The sequence below is a fragment of the Morone saxatilis genome, unplaced genomic scaffold (genome assembly GCF_004916995.1).
Source record: "Morone saxatilis isolate NCDOM2014 unplaced genomic scaffold, NCSU_SB_2.0 Contig11, whole genome shotgun sequence".
NCBI lineage: Eukaryota > Metazoa > Chordata > Actinopteri > Moronidae > Morone > Morone saxatilis.
The window spans coordinates 12695069-12715601 of record NW_023339663.1 but is presented as its reverse complement, the minus strand read 5'-3'; the positions used below and the strand labels follow the sequence as shown (position 1 = coordinate 12715601).

Sequence of the window (20533 nt, the reverse complement as noted above, 5' to 3'; positions counted from 1 at the left end):
AAAGGTTATGAATCATAAACACCTGCAGTCTTGAAAATACAACAAATTCCTCTGTATCAGTTAATTAGAAGGACATGATTATCAACTGTGAAAGCAAAAAAGTGTGATAGAGGATTATATTCTAAACCAAACATTCAGAGTGATCCACAATCTGCTATTTGAACGTCCCATCATTTACTGTGTGGGCACAATGTATTCTTGGTATGTACTTCGATATGCCCCATTTCAGAAACCATTGCACATTTTAAAGCTTTTACAAACTCAATGTTCAGAGTGGAGGTTGGCCGAGGCCAGTAAGCTCTTTTGGGTTTATTCATATTTATTTCCCTGTTGCTTCTCTGTGTGTGGTGAATCTCTGAGCTCATTAAGATGCAGCTCCTCCATGCAACAACAGCTTTCTGAGATGATAATAACACAAACAGCTTCAGAGCTTCCATCATAGTTATCTGCAGGTGGGTGATTATGTCCAGTCCACCGCAGGGCTTTGCCCGGTCTACCACAGTGACCCAAACGGACTTACATAACAAGAAGCTCCACATAAGAGATTAGAGGACCTTTCACTTAACACAGAGTGAGAAAATTCTGCCTTTGTCTGTAGATATCAGATCAGCAAGAAACAAAATGTGTCCTTTGACAATAATATAATTAACTGTAATCACAGCTGCATTGGTGTTTTATGGGATTTTATCTCGTAATAAGTACAAGACAGCTTTTATGGGCAACGGCTAAAGCTGCTGCTGCTCCAAATCGCAGATTAACGTTAAAACTTCCCACACCACACAACACACTGATAATGCTGATACTGAATTCTGTAAATTTGTTCAGGGATAATTTTACTGTCACATCACCCTCACCTCATATATGCACATGAATCCAGCTGTCATTGACTAACAGGCTCTTCTGCAAGCATTTAGTTTTAGGTTTCGGGTGAGTGACAGGTTGTAAAAATAGATCATATCTCAGTGTTAAGTCGCAAGCTTTGATGAGTTCTCAGCATCTGAGTGCCCACCACAACAGTGTCTGCCTGTATATCACTACTGATTCCTAAACCCGCAATACAAATACACCAGTCATACATCTCTTAATTAATGTGAGCATATTTTCCTTTCAACAAGGGAAACATTAGCACTGTGTTAAGAGATAATAACGATTCAAGTCAATGACTGCAAGTTCCATAGCAGCTATGACATAGATTAGTGACCACTGAAAACACATTAAAGCTGCAGTAATCAATATTGTTTTATATTAACAATGGATCTGGTGTGAAATAGATCACTTATGACACCTTTGCATCTACAGCAACGCCCCGCAATACCAGGAGGTCTTTGAGGTATTGCGGGGATGTAACGATGCATCGTGACACGATTAAAAATCGGTACAAATGCGTGACGATTCGCACCGGTTGACAGAAAAAATGAATCGCGGATGCGAGAGAAGTAGGATGTACGATCGTTCTTTTTTTTTTTTAGAACTAGGTTTACGGTATCTTAAAAAAAAAGTCACTGGGTTGGTGATTCATTGCTTCACGATGTCGAGCTTCAAAGGTCACGTGACCTTACGTTCACTACGTAGGTACGGGGCCACAGAAGCAAGGGAAAGACATGGGCGACAGGGTTAGGCCAACCAACTTTGAAATAGCGAGATGCCCCACAGCCCGAGCGGGGTTTTAAATCACCTGGGTGTGGCGGCAATTTTTGGTTTCCCCAATATATACACAAATAACAACCCGGTGGAAGAAAAATGCGACAGACAAACCAAAAACAGCATGTAAATACGTGCAAGAAGACTGCCGTAACAGTATACCGGCGAACACGAGCAACATGCAGCAGGCTATATTAAGCCGCACCACAGTTGAGAAGCAAAGCTAACGTTACGCCACTCCTGGGAGCGAAATTGGCCACGAGGGGGGCGAAACCACCCTGACGGAGGAGCTTGCATGTCATCTCCACCAATAACAACGCAAGGAGCGTTTGGATTGGGGTTTAAGGATGACCACTGTAAGTTGCACTTTTTAAAGGAGGACACAAACTGGTTTGATACAGGGGGAGTTTTTCTGTAGAAGAAAGCACGGCCTCTAAGACTTTTTTTCCTACGAGCATTAAAAAAGATAATTTATTTGGTTCATTATTTGGTCTGTAGCTCATTTTTTGATTAAAAAAAATTGAAATAAATCTTGCTTGAGAAAATCGTATCGTGGAACAAAAAATCTTCTTGAACCGTATCGAATCTGAGATTGAGTGTTATCGTTACATCCCTACTCCTTACGCCCTCACTCATCCACCCGTAACACTCCGTGTTCCCCAAAGCCACAAATCTCCTCCATCACCGCCGGCTCAAGACTCGCGCACCATTGGGAGACCCGAGCTTTCTGCCTCAGCGCCCCTCAGTCTGGAACTCCCTCCCTGAACACTCTGCGAAAACCCAGGTCTGTGCGACACTTTTTAAAAAAGGGACTTTAAAACTTTTGTTTGGTTCAGTGCTGGCGTTTCTTAAATTGTCCCATTAATTTTTTTCTAATGCACTGCTGGCACTTTCAACTCCTCTTTTTAGCGTTTTTCTAAAAAATGTATTATCACTTGTATTTTTATTTGTTACTGATTTTAATGTGTATTTGCCCGTTAGTGGTCTTAGTGTTTGTTTTGGTTTCTGTAGCACTTTGAGATTCTTTTATGGAAAAGTGCTTTACAAATAAAATGTATTATTATTATTATTGTTATTATTATTATTATTATTATTATGTTTAACCAACAAAGGATTATTACCAGCTCTGCAGTTCACTTCAGCTCTATGGAGCTTTTAGCCTCTTTTGGCTCATTGTTTTGGTTTAAAGCCCACAAATTTTGTGCTTTTGTTCAGTCTCACTGCTTTGATTAACATAGTATCCTGCAGCAGCAAGCAAGCCAATGCAGAAGTGTCCTAAACCTGCATTCTATGTAAAGACCGGTAGGGGCATCTCTGGCTGCAATAAAAAAACGATACCATGCACTCTAATGGAGTAATGACCCCTGTTTTCTGATGAGTTTATGGCTTCAATCACTAGTTTCAAGTCTTCTTCCATACAGCATTATGTAAATTTTTATAAATTATGGTCCAGTATACGATAAAGCAGGGTATGCTTTTGAGTGTGACAACCTTGTGACTGACAAGTCATTCTCAGTGAGTCCAAACTCAGATCAAACTGTCAAACTAGGCAGCATTGGTCAAATACAAAACAAGATTATGTTACTGCGTTTCCTATTTCTCACCTAAAATCGTTTTAGAAACACATTTGAGTGCACTGCAATATGAGATGGTGTGTGTCCAGGCGAACCGCTATTGTTTCCTGCTACAGACGAGTCGAAACTGCAAAGCCAATGAAAGCAGCTTATCTCGTAGTACGTCACCTCTACTGGCTCTGACAAACAATCATGGGACAACCAAAATGCCAAACTCGAGGTGAAATGTCTCCAAATGCAAGACATGCCTTGCTTTGCTGTTGCTTTGTAAAAACCTGCCTTAATCTTTCTCTGAATTTCATTTGTTGATTCTGTCTCCATCCTTCTGATGGGCACAAGATAACTCAGCCCACTCCGGCAAGCAGCAAAGTAAAAACTGCCTACTCCCACAAGATTTGCATTGGGTCCTCTACAATGGAGCAAATATTTCTCTCAAGAATTGATGGAAACAAAAACAGAGCTAAAAACAGTGGTATTGGAGATTCGCCAGGGTGACACAAACACAACTGAAATGGAATGTTTCTGGTGTTCGTGTCAATGGGCAACCGTTTGCGAACATGTTCATCATAACAACGTTAATGTTGTGTTTATAGCTTGTTCTGCTGCCCTCAAGTGACTGAAAAATCAGTAAATGCAGCTTTAATTATAAATCTCTATGTGAAAGCAGTTGGATAAGAATAGGGTGCCACTTGGTCTGCTTGTTTACTGTCCATATTTAGAAGGATTGACTGAACAAATATAGATTTGAGCTCACACAGCTTTTGCTTTTGTCCTTTTATTTCTCTATTATCAGATTTGGTGTTTGTAGATATTTGTGCTCCGAGCTGTATTTGATTTCATTAATAAACCAACAGAATTTCAAACCTCTATGGGAGCGTCTATTTTTATCTTGTAGCATATTTCTCTAGAAAGCGGAGAGCAAAGGTTTCCCACTCTTTCTGTCTCTCTTTCACTGTCTGACAGTGTCTTGTCTTGTCACATATATTCTTGGCCGGATCATCCTGTTCCCTTGTTTTCAGTCCGCTGGGCTCAATGAAAACGGCCGGGAGCAAGCCAGCAGAAGGGTGCAGGGAGCTTACGGGGTAACCACAGAGACAGAGGGATGAGAGAGATGGACAGAGATGATGATAGAGAGCTGTTATTAGTTGTGGAAGGACACTAGACGACTTGGCCCACGTGACCCCTCGGGGTAGAGGCTCGCTGGCTGGCTTTGATTAGAGTTAGGTGCTTGACAGACCTCTAGACAGTGAGTGGGAGAGAGTATGATGGGGGAGGACAAGAGGTAAGCTGGTTCTCATCCCCTGACTGACCCTTAGACATTTGAAATTTAATTTTAAATGCAGAAAAAAGGTCATAATTGTTGCAATAACATGAAAAACAAGACAAATGTATCTTTCCAAAGATATGCTCTTTTCTTCTGAGACAGATGAAAATTTACAGATGACCTAGTTTGAGCAGCACACTTGGATGCACTGCAGAGAGGTTTTGAGAAAACTTTGTACATTTTAAGAAATTTAATGGAATTTAAAAGCAGCATTTCTGAAAAAAAAAAAAAAAAACCTCAACAAACTGCATTGTGTTATTTGGGATTATACCCAGGCTCATGCTCAACCTACTGGTGTTAAAACAGTGGGTTAAGCACTTTATCCCTCAAACACTGATGTGAGAGGGCAGCCAGTTTAGTCCTTTGTTCACCAACTGAAAGATTGTGTTAGTCTGACAGCAGCTCTGAGATCACTCATAGATGAGAGGTTAGCATATTTTTAGATGAGTGTTTCATGTGAGGAACCTTACTTCTAAATAATGAGGGTGCCCTTCTCCTGTGCCTACGACTCGCAGATGACATAGCGAAGAGCTGCAGACAAGCAGACTTACAAAGGTCTGGATGAAGATCACAGAGAACATAAAAGAAGAAGGGGACACAAGGAGCAAAAATGTGGAGTTGGAAAGAAAATGTGGAGATTTGCAAAATATACTGTAAATGTGAGAAAATTAAATGAACAAAGGAATGTATAGCCGGTTAGGAAGGCAGAGGAACCATCAAGCAGAGGCACATAAGCTATTGCCCCAAATTACAACACAGCAACCAACGGATCATAGTCCTTATGCTATTCCACGTTTCATGGGATGTGGGGGCAATGAATATAAGCCATGAAGGAGACCATTCTCCATATCAATAAAAAAACAACTAACAGTATAACACAAATAAGAGTTTCCATATAATTACATTAACAATAGATTACATGTGATGGGTTTTCAAAGGCTTTAAACTGAACATATTGAAATTCGGTTTCTGTGTTTTTCCACCAGAGTATAATTATATGTAATTATATTTCTGGTAGTTAAATAAATAAATAAATTTGGCTAGTTAGACGGGGTGGGTCGCTCTGGGGAAATCTAGGGAATCAGTATTTCTAAAATCCTGCACAGCCAAGGTATCAAGCCATTTTAATATTAAACCTACAAGGATGCATCTATATTACCTACATAAGCACACAAGTACATTAATAATTAGATATACAAGGCTATGTTCTATATAACATCTGTCTTAATGCATGCCATTCAGTGATTCCCTTTGAATCAATCAAAAAAAAACCCGTGACAATTTTTTGTCCACAGGGACCGCCAGATTCAACACAAAATTCACTTGTTGTTTCTTGTTGCTGCTTTTATCTGAATAAAATAATTTATTATTTACTGATTATTTTCACATGTCTGTGAAAAGAAACAGTTTCTATCAAATTTACGAAAAAGCATTGAGCATAGGCAAACAGTACATTAATTGCCATAAACCACTTTCTTTTTATATATCTTCAAATGTATTTAAATTTTAAAAAATATGTGTTACTGAGATGTGCAGTGTGGCTTTTCATAGCAGTTAAGATTTATCAACACAAGAGAGATAAACAGTCCTGTAACACTTTAAATTACACGTCATTAGATCATTATGTACCTTTCCACTATGAAAAGCAACTTCCTCCGCTACTCGTTTAATTTTTGTGCCTAACTAATCACATTCCCCACATCACTCTTCTCTCTCTTTCTGTCATTACCTCTTTTCTGGCGTGGTATCATTTTCTTTGCTTGCCGGTGCTTCCTGTAGATCGGGGAGGTTGGCAAAGTCATCCTGTTCGGCCAGCCCGATTGCTAGAGACAGAACAACCATCTTCCCCTCACTGGACACACAGACAAACAAGACAACACAAGTCCACACATGTAGACACAGACACACACACAGCAGTGACACAGCACACATTCATTTCATGCACGAGAGAGTGGGAGAGAGGTCGTTTCATTTTAACAAATGCTCAGTCAACACTTTAATATGCAGTGCATCTCAGTCAGATCTGTGTGCTCTGGAGTGAGCTAAGAATACAGTACAGATTTAATTGAACACTTTAGTAACACTTTGCTGCATGGATTTCTTGCCATTTTATATACCATGTACTTAACTTTTGTTTCTCATAACCGATTTAATGTTACTGTAAGAACATTGAACACTTTAAAAACATTTGATTTTGTTGGTTTACTGTATGTGCACAACAAACCATAACACATACAAACTATAACCTACAAAGGTTTGCTTTCTGCCCCCCTCAAAATGTTAAATGTACAACTGGATCCAACATAACCTCTGATGTGCAGATTTTGACACTAACATACATTGTGTGAAGATGTTAAAGGCTACAAGCAAGTATAAATAAACTTCCAAGTAATCCAATATTAGAATGGTTTCATTTTATGGCTGGTAGTTATATATTATGAGAAAACATAATCTGCCGTTGCCATCATCAGTGATATCCTTCTGGTTGATTTCTTGTATTAGCAAATTAGACTTCATTAGAGGCCAGAAAGAAAATAGATCTTTGTGCAATGAAAGATCTTAACACTATTTTTTTTCCCTTTACCATTCCTTTCATTGACTCTCTGAGGTTAAGAGTTTTCTCAACCTTGCTAAGACATCCAACCTTTGAATAAAGTCTTATTCTCACATTTTGGTTAATGCTTTGTGCCTATGATTACTTAACGTACTGTATGCTGTTAGCCTGAGCAGTTTCTGTAGAAACAGATGAATTTATTTCCCACATGCTGGGCTGACTCTTTCTTTAGTTGTTTAACACTGACATTATATATAATATAGCATAACATGTCAAATAATCCAAGTGATATTCATTATAAGCCCACTTTTTATATATAACCTGTTAGAAACATCCATCTGATTCATCATTACAATATATGAGGTTATATAATGCATCAGTGAACAATGTGTGTTATTACAAGCATGGACCCATTTAATTTCGTATGCATGAGTCAGAGCAATGCACTTTTAAATATGGTCATCACAGAAATATGTTGATGAAAATGAGCATCATTAGTAAAAAGGCTGAGAAACACTGATGCCTCTAAGGATATATCTTCTGTTATCAGTTTTCTAGAAAAAATAAAGGTATAAAAATAGAAAAGCAAAAACCTCTTTCAGAGACAAAAATAGAAGCAATTGAAATGGCATGCGGGGGAAAAAAAGAAAAGCAAAATAAATCCATGAAAATTGATGTGGCCTTAACAAAGACCTGCAACAAAGAAACATATCACGTTGATTTTCAGCTGTTATTCTCAGTCTAAACATGCCAAAAGTCATTTTAATTATGTCTTACTGAAATATGCTGCAAAGTGAATTCAAGAGACCTGTGACCTTAACAAATGAATATTTGCCTACAACTAACCTTGTAACTCACAGTGACAAAATAACAACCCACATGTAGGCAAATATTGTACTCTATTCTGGCTTCTCTTCTCCTACCATGCTCGTTTCCTCTTTATACAACCTTTAACACAGCATGCTCATCCAAGGACAAGCTTTGTCACCGTAAAGGACAATTCCAATATTTTGTGGATTAGTAGCTTTTTTGCCATGGTTTGACTCTTTACCTTGACCGTGTTATTAAATGTAATGTAAATAATTTAAATAATTACTTAAATGTTTATTTTAGGAAGAGTTCTTTGTGTTCCTAAAACAGTATGTTAATATGAAACACTGCTCAAACTTTTTTACAAAAGGTTTAAACCTTGCAATGTTGAGCCAGACACTATAGCTAATAAGTGTAGAATTGTGCACATCAAGTGTTAAATAAATATAAATAGAATCAAAAGATTAAAAACATGTGCATCCTATGTTATCCTTTTTTTATCAGTTTCATCAGTTTCTCCTCAGTTTTCCTCTGACTATCTTCCTCTCATCTCTCCATATCTCACACCTCTGATTTATTTTCCCAGCCTGCATCTGCTTTCTGTGGTGCATTCCCCCTTTAACAAGAGGCTGTTTGTTGAAGCAATATCGACAACAAGAGGGAACACATTAGCACTTAAGAGACAGCAGACCACTGGGGATGTGTAAACAGTATCAACATGACGCTCATCGATAAGATGAACGGATTTTATATGGATGACCAAAAAAGACACGCGCACTCCAACCGGAGGGCTCTGAAATCATTACCACCTACACCAGCTCTATTGATCTGAAATGTAAGCGGGGTGGCACTGTATGACAGGCATTGACACACGTGGAAAGTGAAACTGCTGTGTTTGGTTGTTCATACCCTACTGATCACAAATGCATGATATCCCCCCCCCCCAAGGGCCAACAACTGATGTGTTTGGTCCAGTGAGATTCATGGGGACAGAGACGATAGGCGATAACACCTCCCTATATGTGCCCAGCCTTATTTGAATGATGATTCACATAGGCAGGGAGGTCACTGGCCTGGAGACACTGTTAATGGGATGACACGCAAAAAGTACAGGAGTGTAGCAGAGCTGTGGATGTTTGTAAGTGTCTTTGTTCGTGGTCTGGAGGGGATGGAGGGTGGGGTTTACGTGAGGCCGCTTTGTGGAGCACATCATCTGTAATCTATTATTCAAGTCAAGCGAAGGAGGAGTGCTCTTCGTGCTCGGTATCTCAGACAATCAGTAGCTTTCACACACCAGCATTCGTTTTATTCAGTTGTGGATGAATCGAAAAAAATCATTGGCATAGTAAAAGCTTTAATGATCTTTGATAACTATCAAAGCATATTTCTCTTGAACCCTGGTTGGGTTAGGCTTAAGGTTATTTTATCATGTGCTTGTGTTACGTTTTTCTAATTCTCACCATCCTATGTTGGAAAAACTATTGTGAAGCGAGATTCATCAAGTCTATGTATACAGTGACAATACACTGAATAATGTTTATTCAACAAGCTGGAATCTATGTATGAATCTATGATATGTTGAGGAATTTTATAAGCAATTTTATACCTTTTCTTATGTAAGAAATACACATTGGATTGTGTTTGGTTTTCTTCCTGGTTGTGTGGAGTTAGGTATTCCCAAAATATACAAAACACAGAGCTGTTTCTAATGGTCTGTCCACCCTCACTGAAATAAAGGGGGTTGCATTAGAAACACTTCTCAGCAATGCAATTCAACAGCACCACGCACTAGTGATACAAAGTAACTAAGGACATTTACTCAAATGCTGTAATTAAGTACAATCTGGGGTAATTACATACTTGAGTATTTTCTACTCCATTACATTTCAGAGGAAAATGTTACACTTCTTTTACTCCACTACATTATTTTAACAGTTTTAGACATTAATTGCTTAAGGTTTTGCATACAATGATGACTATCAACTTGAGCATAAAATGGGGTGCGGTGTTATAGANNNAGTAAAGGATCTAAGTACTGCTTCCAACAGTGCCACAAACTACATTGCAGCCTCCAAAATGACAAATACAGAAACCAAAGGTGGGATTTATTGTGTTAGACTTCTACTACGACTATTAGGCATACCTAATAAATTGGCAAGTGAGTTAAGTCAAAAAAGCCTAAAAACCTAGAAACTAGGTCAGCAGTGTAGCACATATCACCAGTATGTGCTCACTGATAATAAGAGCAGCATTCAACAGATTCTGTCTCCTCTGTCAAGCTTTCCTGATGCAACATTTTACAGGTGAAAACTTCATGACACTTACAAAAACGACTTGACGTCCAGCCCTCTGTTGCGGATCTGCTCCACCATGTGATCCCAGCTGCCAGGGTTTGACCTCGATCGGCCTGCCCCTGCTCCTCTGTACCGGGAGGCTCCAGCCGGACTCCCCCGGACCCCGCGCGGGCCCCCACGGTGGCCCCCACCACCTGGACCTGTGTGCAGCTGGCCCAGGCTTTGTGAGGTGACTGGGGGGTCGTTTGGACCCGGAGGGGGCTGGTGAGTGAGGGGCTGTTGGAGACTCTGCTGCCGGACCAGGGGCCGAGGGCGTGCCACGGCTGAGGATGGGATGTGCTCCAGGGTGGAAGCAGACGAGAGGGAAGCATCCCCAAAACTGAGCAGACGCATGGGAGCGCCGAGAAAAGAGATGGATACAACAGGGAAGACATCGGAGTTAGAGATAACACGAGGGATACAGGACAGGGCAGGTCGTTTTGAAGGGATTTAGAAAAGATGAACGTATAAAAAAAAAAAATTGGCAACACATGATCATGTTGATATCAAAAAGAAGGTAAAGAGGATAAAAATGGCAAAAACATATATAGATACAGCAGAGATTGAGATGTGGGAACACTGTTTGCAGTGAATATCAAAGGGAGAGAGGATCAAGAAAGAGCAAACAACAATGATCAGTGAAAGAGGAGGTAGAGAAAGATTTAGCTTTAGATTACTATGAAACATCTGTATGAAAACAACTGTGCAGAATCTGGAGTTTACACTGTGTGACAGTGTATGCGTGTGTGGATGGACTGGCATGCAGCTTGTAAACATTCAATTATTCTTCTCCAGACTGGTGTCAAAACCTCTGCTTAAGTGGAATTAAATTCAAGCTGAAGTTAAAGTATCATTGTCACTTAACTTAGGTCTCTGCTCTCCATCTGCAGCGCTAAATTGTTTCTGTACGTTACCTTTCTCCCTAATTAGCCATGACCTACTTCTACCTTCTTGCCTTGCCGCCTTCAGCTTCCACCAGTCTTTCTCTAAGGTCCTGTCTGCTCCTGCTATATTTTCCCTTCCCACTCGTCCCTTTACCTTCGTGCCTTTGAGCTTAACTGCTCCCCATCTCCTCTGTCCATTCATCTTTTCTACAACCCCAGTCCCTCACATCAATCCAATCACTGTTCTTTAAGACTCTCTCTCTAATTACCGGTCTGCTACACTTACAATCATGTAATAGTGCTTCACCCCTTATCCTCCCTTCAATCACTGCCCTGCCTGATAACTGTAAGCTTGTGCTAAACAGTGCTGTCTGAAGATAATGCTGTGAGGGAGGATTTACTGCCTGGACTTGAGTTGTGTTAGTGGCGCTCCTCAGTATTAACTCGGCTCTAACTCTGCTGGAGAGCCAGGAGACAAGCCCCCCGAGGAGCAGAGCAATGCTGGATCAAGTAAATACAAGACAGAGCTCATATACATGCACTCCTGCATGCACTCACTTTCTCTCTCACACACTCACATATTGCACACTATTAGGTATTTCCCGAGGATAAGCTTTGAAGCGAATGTTTATTTACTTGTGCATTATATTTTAACTGAATAAATGTGAGTTAATGTTTAAAAGTCGTGGATTTCCGTTGAGCAGAAGCGTTATAGAGTTTTGAAGTGGGAAGAGGGCATTTTTGGTATTTAGGGTTCCGCAGGCATCAGTCTCATTTATTGTCTGCAAAGATAATGTTAGGCAACTGTTGGTTGGACAATTTCCAAGGATTGGATGAAACTCAGAAAAGAATTCAAAAAACATAAAAGAAGGAGGTATACGCCTGTCTACATAAAAGTAAAACTAGAGAAGTTAACTATGACTCCTAAGGGAATTTTGATCTGAAATATCCAGTCAAGCTTAAAACGTTTATGAGTGCTGCTAGTTCTTTAGTTTAAATCTGGGCAATTTTGGCACAGCGTTGTTATAGCAAAGTAACAACAATATGTATGTAAATGCATTCAGGCTTTTTCTCCATGAGGCTTATATGGCTTTTATGGCTTAGTATTAATAGCCATCCTCCGTAACAAAACTGATGGAAAATACAGGATTTCTCAGAAACATAGATGAAATAATTAATTTTGAGGGACATAACATGTGATTGTAAAAATTTTTTTCAGAAGCACTGAGCACATCAAAAACTGACAATATGAATTTCCTCTTTTAGTTAATCCAATCGGATTTAGCCTCAATCTCCTCCAGCCAATCATGTTGCTGCTGTCAAACTTTAAATCTGTCCTCCTCTCTGTCATTTCAGTGCAAAATTGTTTGACAACCCTCCTCCACCCCATTCACCTCCAGTTCATCACATCCAGTGCCCAGGTTGAGCTCATCAGAAGTCTACGCCTCATCAAAACCATATCTTCAGTATTCACTTCATTCCTTCATCACCACCACCACCATCAGTGTCTAGAGTCCATCAGGGGCTTCCTATACTAATCATGGCTTCACCAACCCCTTCAAATACGATGACGTCACAATGGGGTCTAATCGCCAAAGATTTTTCACATTTCTCATCTTCATTGGGCACATATCAATTAAAGTTTCTCCTAACTGAAATGAAATGTTAGAAAAGCAAAAGGAAATGCATGAAAGTGTAAGAACACAATATAAAAAAACTACTGTTATTTGTACCTCTGAGCATATAAAAGATATGGTACAGTTAAGCGAACAAAAAATAAAAAGGTCCTCTGACACACAGAAATCTCTATGTCGCACACAAATATGTCAACATAACTGACATCATCATAAATCGATACATCTGGCTGGATTTATGCTGGAATTAGGCCAGACATCTGGGAGCCAGTCCATGTGCTAATAAATTTTGCTAGTCTGTTCAGTGTCATAAATTTGGCAAATAATTTATTCATGAATGAATTTACTCAAAAATTCCAGGACTCTACAACGAACAGTCAGTTCCTCGATTGTTGTACCCACTTGTGCTTTCAGGTACTGTTCAACCTTATTGTATCTGTCTACAACAGGCGCAGTTATTCGTATGCCCTGAGCACAAGCCCCCTTTATCTGCTGTATCCTATTACTGACTTAGAGGGTTATTTTCACATTTCTTCTTGCTTGAAAGTCAATTAAGATGACTATAAACCTTGAATGATTTTGTAATTAGGGAAAATTGAGGAGGGTAAAAAAAACAAGGAGACAGAGTCAGAGAGAGAAAAATTACCAACAGTGAAGAGTGAAAGAGAGAGAGAGTGGAGGAGAGACAGAGAGGGGGAGAGGTTAATGTCCAAAAATAGAAACCAATTCCAGCGGAGAAATGGAAATACAGGTAGATCTGAAAGGAGGAGGAAAAAGGGAGCAAAATAGAAGAGTGACAGGACCGAAGAACTGTAATTCAAGTTCAAGTCCAAAAATTCTATTGCAAGTCTATTGTCTTGTAGTTAAAAAGCCACATACTGTATCATTAAAATATGTACTTAAACCGTTATGGAAATCAGTCAAAAATGCCCAATGATTCAGTCATTATGTGTGGAAACAATTTATAGTGTCTACAGTCCAACCAACAGGCCAATATCAGTTCTGAATAAAGAGTTTTGCTCTGTTGTTTCTAATCAATCTTCTGTGTCATAACAAGCACACACAGTATTATAAAGTTGGCTAACAATGAATGAATGAATGATGAATGAATAAATGGGCTGGTGATTTTAATTATTGTCCTGTACATCTACTTGCTATACTTGATTATTAATCTATTCTACTACAATTTGCTCTAGATTTACTGAATGAACTGTTGAGGCGAAACAGTACAAAAGACTGTTTGATTATCTAGGCTACGATTCACATACAGAGATCTTATATTCATTATTTATTAGCCTTTTCAATATGCTGCTGGTGTTTTGCAAAAACATGCAGCTTTCACCAACCAAGCAAAATTCACCATTCATTTTAACATTCCACATCTAACTCATATATATGGGACAGATTATTATTTGAATTCAGAGCATTGATACAGTACATTTATTTATTATTTGTTTTTATGATAACAGGACGGCTAAAACATATGGACTAGAGCAGTGGTTCCCAAGCTGGGGATCACAACCCCAAAGTGGATTATTTCTTCAACCTTGAGGTGGCGCAAAAAACATCTGGGTTGTCACAAAATGATTAGTTGGAAAGGATTGGATCCTTTAAAAAATGTATTCGGCTACACAAAACTTATTTTGTCATACTTTACTGTGATCATTGCTCTTAATTTATGAAATACTCAATATGGGTTATTGGCTTATTAGAAGCTTAAAAGTACCTGCAATATTGTAAAATGAATGGCTACCTATAAATCTTGATGCTACCTAATCTTGGTGATTAATTTTCATGCTGATCCAAGATATAGAAATGCTCCAGTTGTCAGTCACATTGTCTTTGGGAACCATTAATGGCACTTTTACTACAGGAACCAGGTGTGCCCAAAATAGCTCCTCCCACTTCATAACTCAATTATCAATTGTTTGTTGTTTACGCTATCGTCTAATTATGATAAATATCAAGCTGGTTCTAATAGTAACCAGTAAGTCCATGTGATTGCTACTTGGAAAAACAACGCACAGTCTGAGCTGTTTGCAGAGGCTGACACACAATGAACTTTGGTGAAAATTAAGCTGAATTGAACCATATTATATGAAAGAGTTTCATTTCTATCACTGGCCTAATTAAACTTTCCTGCTGTTTATGCAACAACCCACTCTGAATTCGAAAAGCTGTTACTTCATATGAACAAGCACGCCATTTTTAAAGATTTTCTGTGAGCATCTGTTTCGTTTGAAACTGTCACAGCCTTCAGCATATTGGAGCCTGCAGAGAACAGTATGACTGTGTGGATTCACTTGTTTGAGACTGTCCTGACATCAGCTGGTGAAAAGTTGGCAGTTGACATAGAAATGGTATTTGTTTATGAGTGACGAAGCTCTCTGTTGTCAAGAGACTTCAACCAACAGTTACTCATGCATCGCAGGTACGTCCTGCAAAGCAGCTGGCTTCTCTTCCAGGCCTGCCTTACATTATTTTCATCTGTATGGTGTCAAAAATAGCTTCTGTTGATGTCCATCTTTTAGTTTACATGCAACAATGCCACTCACAATGTTTTTTACATACTCATACTCTTCTTTGATATCCACACCATGCCATGTTGTTGTGCCCACTGTTGCCCCTCATGCGTGCCCTCTGTGACCATGCGCCACTCACTTGCCAAACCGCAGGCCTCCGGCATGCATGTGGCTCTGGACAGCCTGCCACCGTCCGGCCTTGCTGCCCCCCGTCACCATGCTCCGAACGCTGTCACTGCGACTGGGCCCTGCCCCAGTCCCAGAGCAAGCACCACCCCCGCTGTCACTGGCCCCCGGCGAGGGTCCAGCACCGCCCTGCCCACCCTTATCCACAGCCCCACTGGGAGGAACAGTGGGGTGGATCGGAGACAAAGAAACACGGAACAGAAAGGAACAGGAGAGGAGACAAAGAAGAGAGAGAGAGACGGACAGACGAAAGACAGACGCACAGACGTACAGAGCCGGAGAGCAAAAGAATCATAAGTTAAGTTAGTCAAACCGGTGAGTAAGACACTTTGTGAGCTCTCAAACCAGCCACAAGTGTCTAGTGTAAAACAAAAACCTGGAGCAGCCACTGCTGGTCAGCCAGAAAGTCAGTAAAAATGCAGTAAAGAGGTCTGGGCTGAGATTTACAGTGTAACTCTGACAGAAAATTGGGGGTCACAGTTGTGTACACTTGACTGAGACAAAAACATATTTTCCAAAGTACAAAACCTGCACAGAACTGAGGGCCAATGGAAAGTATTACTAACTGTATTATAATGCCCAATTCACTCATATACTGTGGAACACTAGCAAATTAAAACATTTGAATACATTTCCTATAAGGAATTTTTATTATTGCATCTACTTTAGTCCACTAAAACCAATTTTGGAAACATTTGAGGTGAGAAATAAGACACAGAATATTAGGAGTTTGGATATGCAGCAGGTCTGCCCAGACCTGGGACAGGGGACAGCAATGACCAATCTGTTGTCTCTGTGAATTGGGCATAATAGCTGAGTAATGATGCAGATGCATCATCTTTAGATTTCAAAACTGCATATGCAGGTGATGATAACAGAACGCTAATGTCTCTGTAATCTCACAGCAACTCACCTGCAGCTCATAATGAAAACAAAACTCTAATGAGTTTGTGTCATTCCACAGTAAATTCCCATAACTTATTTATAACCGTGCCTAACCCACCCCAGCTGACCTTGTCTCAAGACGTCACAGAGACGAGTACAAACAGAACGTCAACTTCAGTACAGGGGTCTTTCTACTGAGTGAAGACAAACACACAGCTGCACACCAGGACAATATCTTCAACAACATTTAGACATTAAGTGTAGACTGACGGTAAAATGAATGATTTCTCACTGAACAATTTCAGGCTACCTGGGCTACTGTTGTGATACAAATATTTTTGATGCATTTCTCCACCTTATGTAAAGCACTTTGAATTGCTGCTGAGTTTAAAAGGTGATAAACAAACAAACTTGCCTTTTACCAAATAAAAGCATCATTATTTTGATGGTAAGAAGTGAGAAATACTTGACTCACTGATCTGCTATCACATATGTATCTTTGAAATGCCCCCCCCAATCATCAGCCTATTGAATGCCACTCAAACCTAAATAATTATCTCAATAACATATCAATGAAATCACAACAATCACTACTGATTATACAATAGTTTCAACATTACTGCACAGATACGGAGTGATTGATAACCCTTGAAAGAGTCAAGTCAGTTTTAAATAGAGAGGGTAAGAATGAACAGGTTCACTTAATGTAATGCCTCAGTGACATGTGAGACGCATCTAAATGATGGAACAGAGGTTGATATGAAACAAACGTTTTACCATCCAAACACTTAATTGCTGTACTACACAAGACGGAGACATTGCCAATATTTTTGGAACAGGGCTCAGTAGACCAGACTCAGGAGGGCTATCAGACAACTGTAAAGCACTTACAGTACTATGAGTGATAGTGGGAGTAGTGACAACAAATGAGCAGGAAACACAGAGCGAGTGGAAGAAGAGGTGAGAGGAGTAAAAACACGTAACGGCTTCACACACACAAAAAAACAACAACACAACAGTGAAAAAAGTAGAACAGAAACCACCCTATTAAAGCAACAATTGATCCTTTTGGGAAATACCTTTGTAAGGGGAGTTAAATGAGAAGATCGATACCAATCTCATATCTGTCTATTAAATAGCTGTTTCCCTGTATCCAGTATTTATGCTAAGCTAACTAGCTGCTGGCTGTAGCCTTGTATTTAACAAAACAGAGTGAGAAACAGAAAATGGTGTTGATCTTCTGATCTACCTCTCTGCCAGAAAACAAACAAGCATACTTCCCAAAATGTCAAGCTATTCCTTTAAACTACCCCCTTCAAAGACAGAAAATAAATAAAACAGTCAGCCCTTTGTGTAAACCCTAATGGCTTAGGTAAGTGTACATTTAAGTCAGGTCTGCTACAGTATCCTGAGAAGCAAATTTGAATACATGGAGTTGAGAGGCTGGGTTGTATGAGAGGGGAAAAGGTTCAGGTGAAACAGTGAGATCTGCTCTCTGAGGGTTGTCCGTCTCCATGGTAACACTCCATGGGCTGCAGGTGAGAGGTAAAGAGGGTCTGATGAGGCTAGCAGGGCTGTAGGGAATGGGGCTATCAAACCTTTCAATTGTACACCCTGTACACCGTGCAAAAGCAAAATAAAATGTAATTTTCCCAGATTTGATGTTTTTGTGTTTGAGTTTTGGCAAAAAGAAGGGTCTCCAACATAAATTTTCCTCACTCTTTTTATGTTTTCAGATAGGATATATCTATTAATTACAGATGTTGTCACACAGAAACAACATCTTTCTATCTTTCTAGCATTTGAAAAATGGTTGTAATTAAAATTAAACTGTCAATGTTAGGGAAGTCCTAGGCATCATAGTAATATTGAGGGATGGTGCTGCACATCTCTATCAGGTGCTGCATGGCCAGCAGTGCATACTAAACACCAACTCACTGTGGACGTTCCTGACAGCAAAAACATGAGGATTACCAGGGATGAGAGGAGACTTCTGTTTAAAGATATGTGGCCAGACAGTGTTACAAAATGAGGCGTTCTGCCTCCCTTCAGGCTATTACTGTAAATGTGACCTTTTCACTGCTCAGAGTGATATATTGATCACAGTATTTGTTATACTTCATTTATACTTATGCACATAAATAGCCTAACAAGAGACTGTTAAAATTTAGTGTGCAAAACAAATCATTATGCCTAATAATGTCCTATATCTACTCATAGAGCTTTCTGGGAGTTTTTCCAAGGTGCACACAAGCCCCTGTTCATTACAGCCCTGCCCAGATAGTGGGGTCTCTTACCAGCCATGACTGAGACTCACTTGGGCGTGAGGCGAGGGTCTCCGTAGGGAGCATAGGGAGACATGTTTAAGAGGAACTCCTTGGGCGGGTAGGAGCTCCACCTCTGTTGCACGTTGCTGCTGTCATTGTTATTCCAAAAGTCTCTGTCTAGATCACTGTGGCCAGAGACAGAGAGAGAGAGAGGGGTAAGACAGGTAAGAGCAGTAAATGGTTATAAAGAAGAATAACATGACAGATGTGTTAAGAAACAGGATGGAAAGATCATAAAAAGAGCCAAGTTAGAATATTGTCTCATAAATCTAAAGGTCAGGGAAAGAATGCTTATAAATAGGGAATATGTGATACCGTCAATGCCTGAGTTATATTCTAAAACTGTGCACAGCACTTTAAACATAGATACTAAATACATTTGTTCATAACACATAGGTGGAGTGTAACATTACATTCATCACACACAGGATGAAAGAGAGGTTTAAGTCAAATCTGTTGTAATCTGCATGGAAACCTGATAGCATAACATTTTGGTGCATGATGAAACACCCAGAATGAGGTAAAAAGAAGTGACCTGCATGTTTTAAGGATGAGGAAACAAATAAAACAGAGGAAGTAGTCACTATAAAACAAAAAAAGCACTTTATTAACATACATACTGGATATGAACTGTGAGAATACAATTTGGGAAACAGGAATTTAATTGGAATAGTAACAAAGGAGTGATATAAATGACAAACCGTTAGCTGCCAACCCTTCAGCACCTCTAATCTTTAGTAAGGATAATAACTACATAAAATCAAGGTTACCCACAGAAATATTACAGTTCAAAATAATGAAACTACACAATGAAAGATTTCTTGAATGTATGTTTAAAGTTGTGGTAGTAGTAGTTCAGTAATAGTGTGCGACTACTGCATTTGAATTTTTTTTTACAGAGGATGTAGTTTTGAAGTAAAGCTTATTAATCTGTAAAACAAGCTTCCATTTATACAAACAGAATTTACAAGTAACTTCCCTACACTGTGTGAAAAATTCAGCCTCTCTGATGAATGAAAAATATACCCACATAACACTGTCTTGAGGGCATCATGTCAGGGTGGACATTTCAGACCATGTAGGGGGTGCTACGAGATTAGCTTTCCAATCAGAAACAGCTGTTAAAATGCGATACCATAACTACATCACAGATCATTTCCATATGCCTTCGTCTAAACCCTTCCTGACACTTACTTGATGGCTTTATTTTCCCCTCGACCTCTCACAGATTCTGGAGAGCTGGCAGCCTCCACCCCGGGCTTATTCCTCTTCCCCTGCAAAGAGACGAGAGACAGACAGAGACAGAGAGCAATCGGGGGAGACAGATTTTAGAGCCATGTCTTGATCATTGTTTACAAAGGCATTTTGCAAGTGAAGTGCTCATTATAGAAGCTTTAGAACAGCATCAGGTTCCAAACATGTTGTAAAATAAGATAAATGAGGGAAGAGCAACAATTGGTTTGATGCCAGGACTACAGCTTGCTTCTCAGGATCAAAATGTGACAAGGGACCACTTTACCACAATGAGATGCAAAAACACACTTGCATGCACAAACATGTCTTTACACACGAACAAAGGAAATGCACATGCATACTACACAAGGCAGAGAGTAAGCACAGAATGAAATCAGGCACATTAGGGTACTAGGATACATTTACACAGATAAAACTGGTAAACATAAAATGAAACTTTTATTAAAACACCTGTAAAGACTAAAGCTATATTTATAGTTGTATTGCAGCTTATGTGCTCATCAAAAATTACATAAGTAAAAGTACATATTGTGGCTACAGCAGCTACGATACTACATTATTAGGCTAAAAGAACAGTATTTGCTGAGCTTGTGCTGTTTTATGCT

The 20533-nt window shown here is 39.5% G+C and overlaps 1 protein-coding gene across 1 annotated transcript in view; it reads right to left on the bottom strand.

The window, feature by feature from the left end:
* The window catches only part of syt7b (synaptotagmin VIIb), a 54878-nt gene that overhangs the window by 20117 nt on the left and 14228 nt on the right, over positions 1-20533 (bottom strand). The window contains exons 3-7 of the mRNA XM_035652034.1: positions 19869-19948; positions 18665-18799; positions 15416-15616; positions 10229-10576; positions 6269-6391 (exon numbers count right to left, since the gene is read on the bottom strand). Of these exons, the coding sequence (XP_035507927.1) occupies positions 6269-6391; positions 10229-10576; positions 15416-15616; positions 18665-18799; positions 19869-19948 (887 nt within the window). The remainder of the gene's footprint in view (positions 1-6268; positions 6392-10228; positions 10577-15415; positions 15617-18664; positions 18800-19868; positions 19949-20533) is intronic.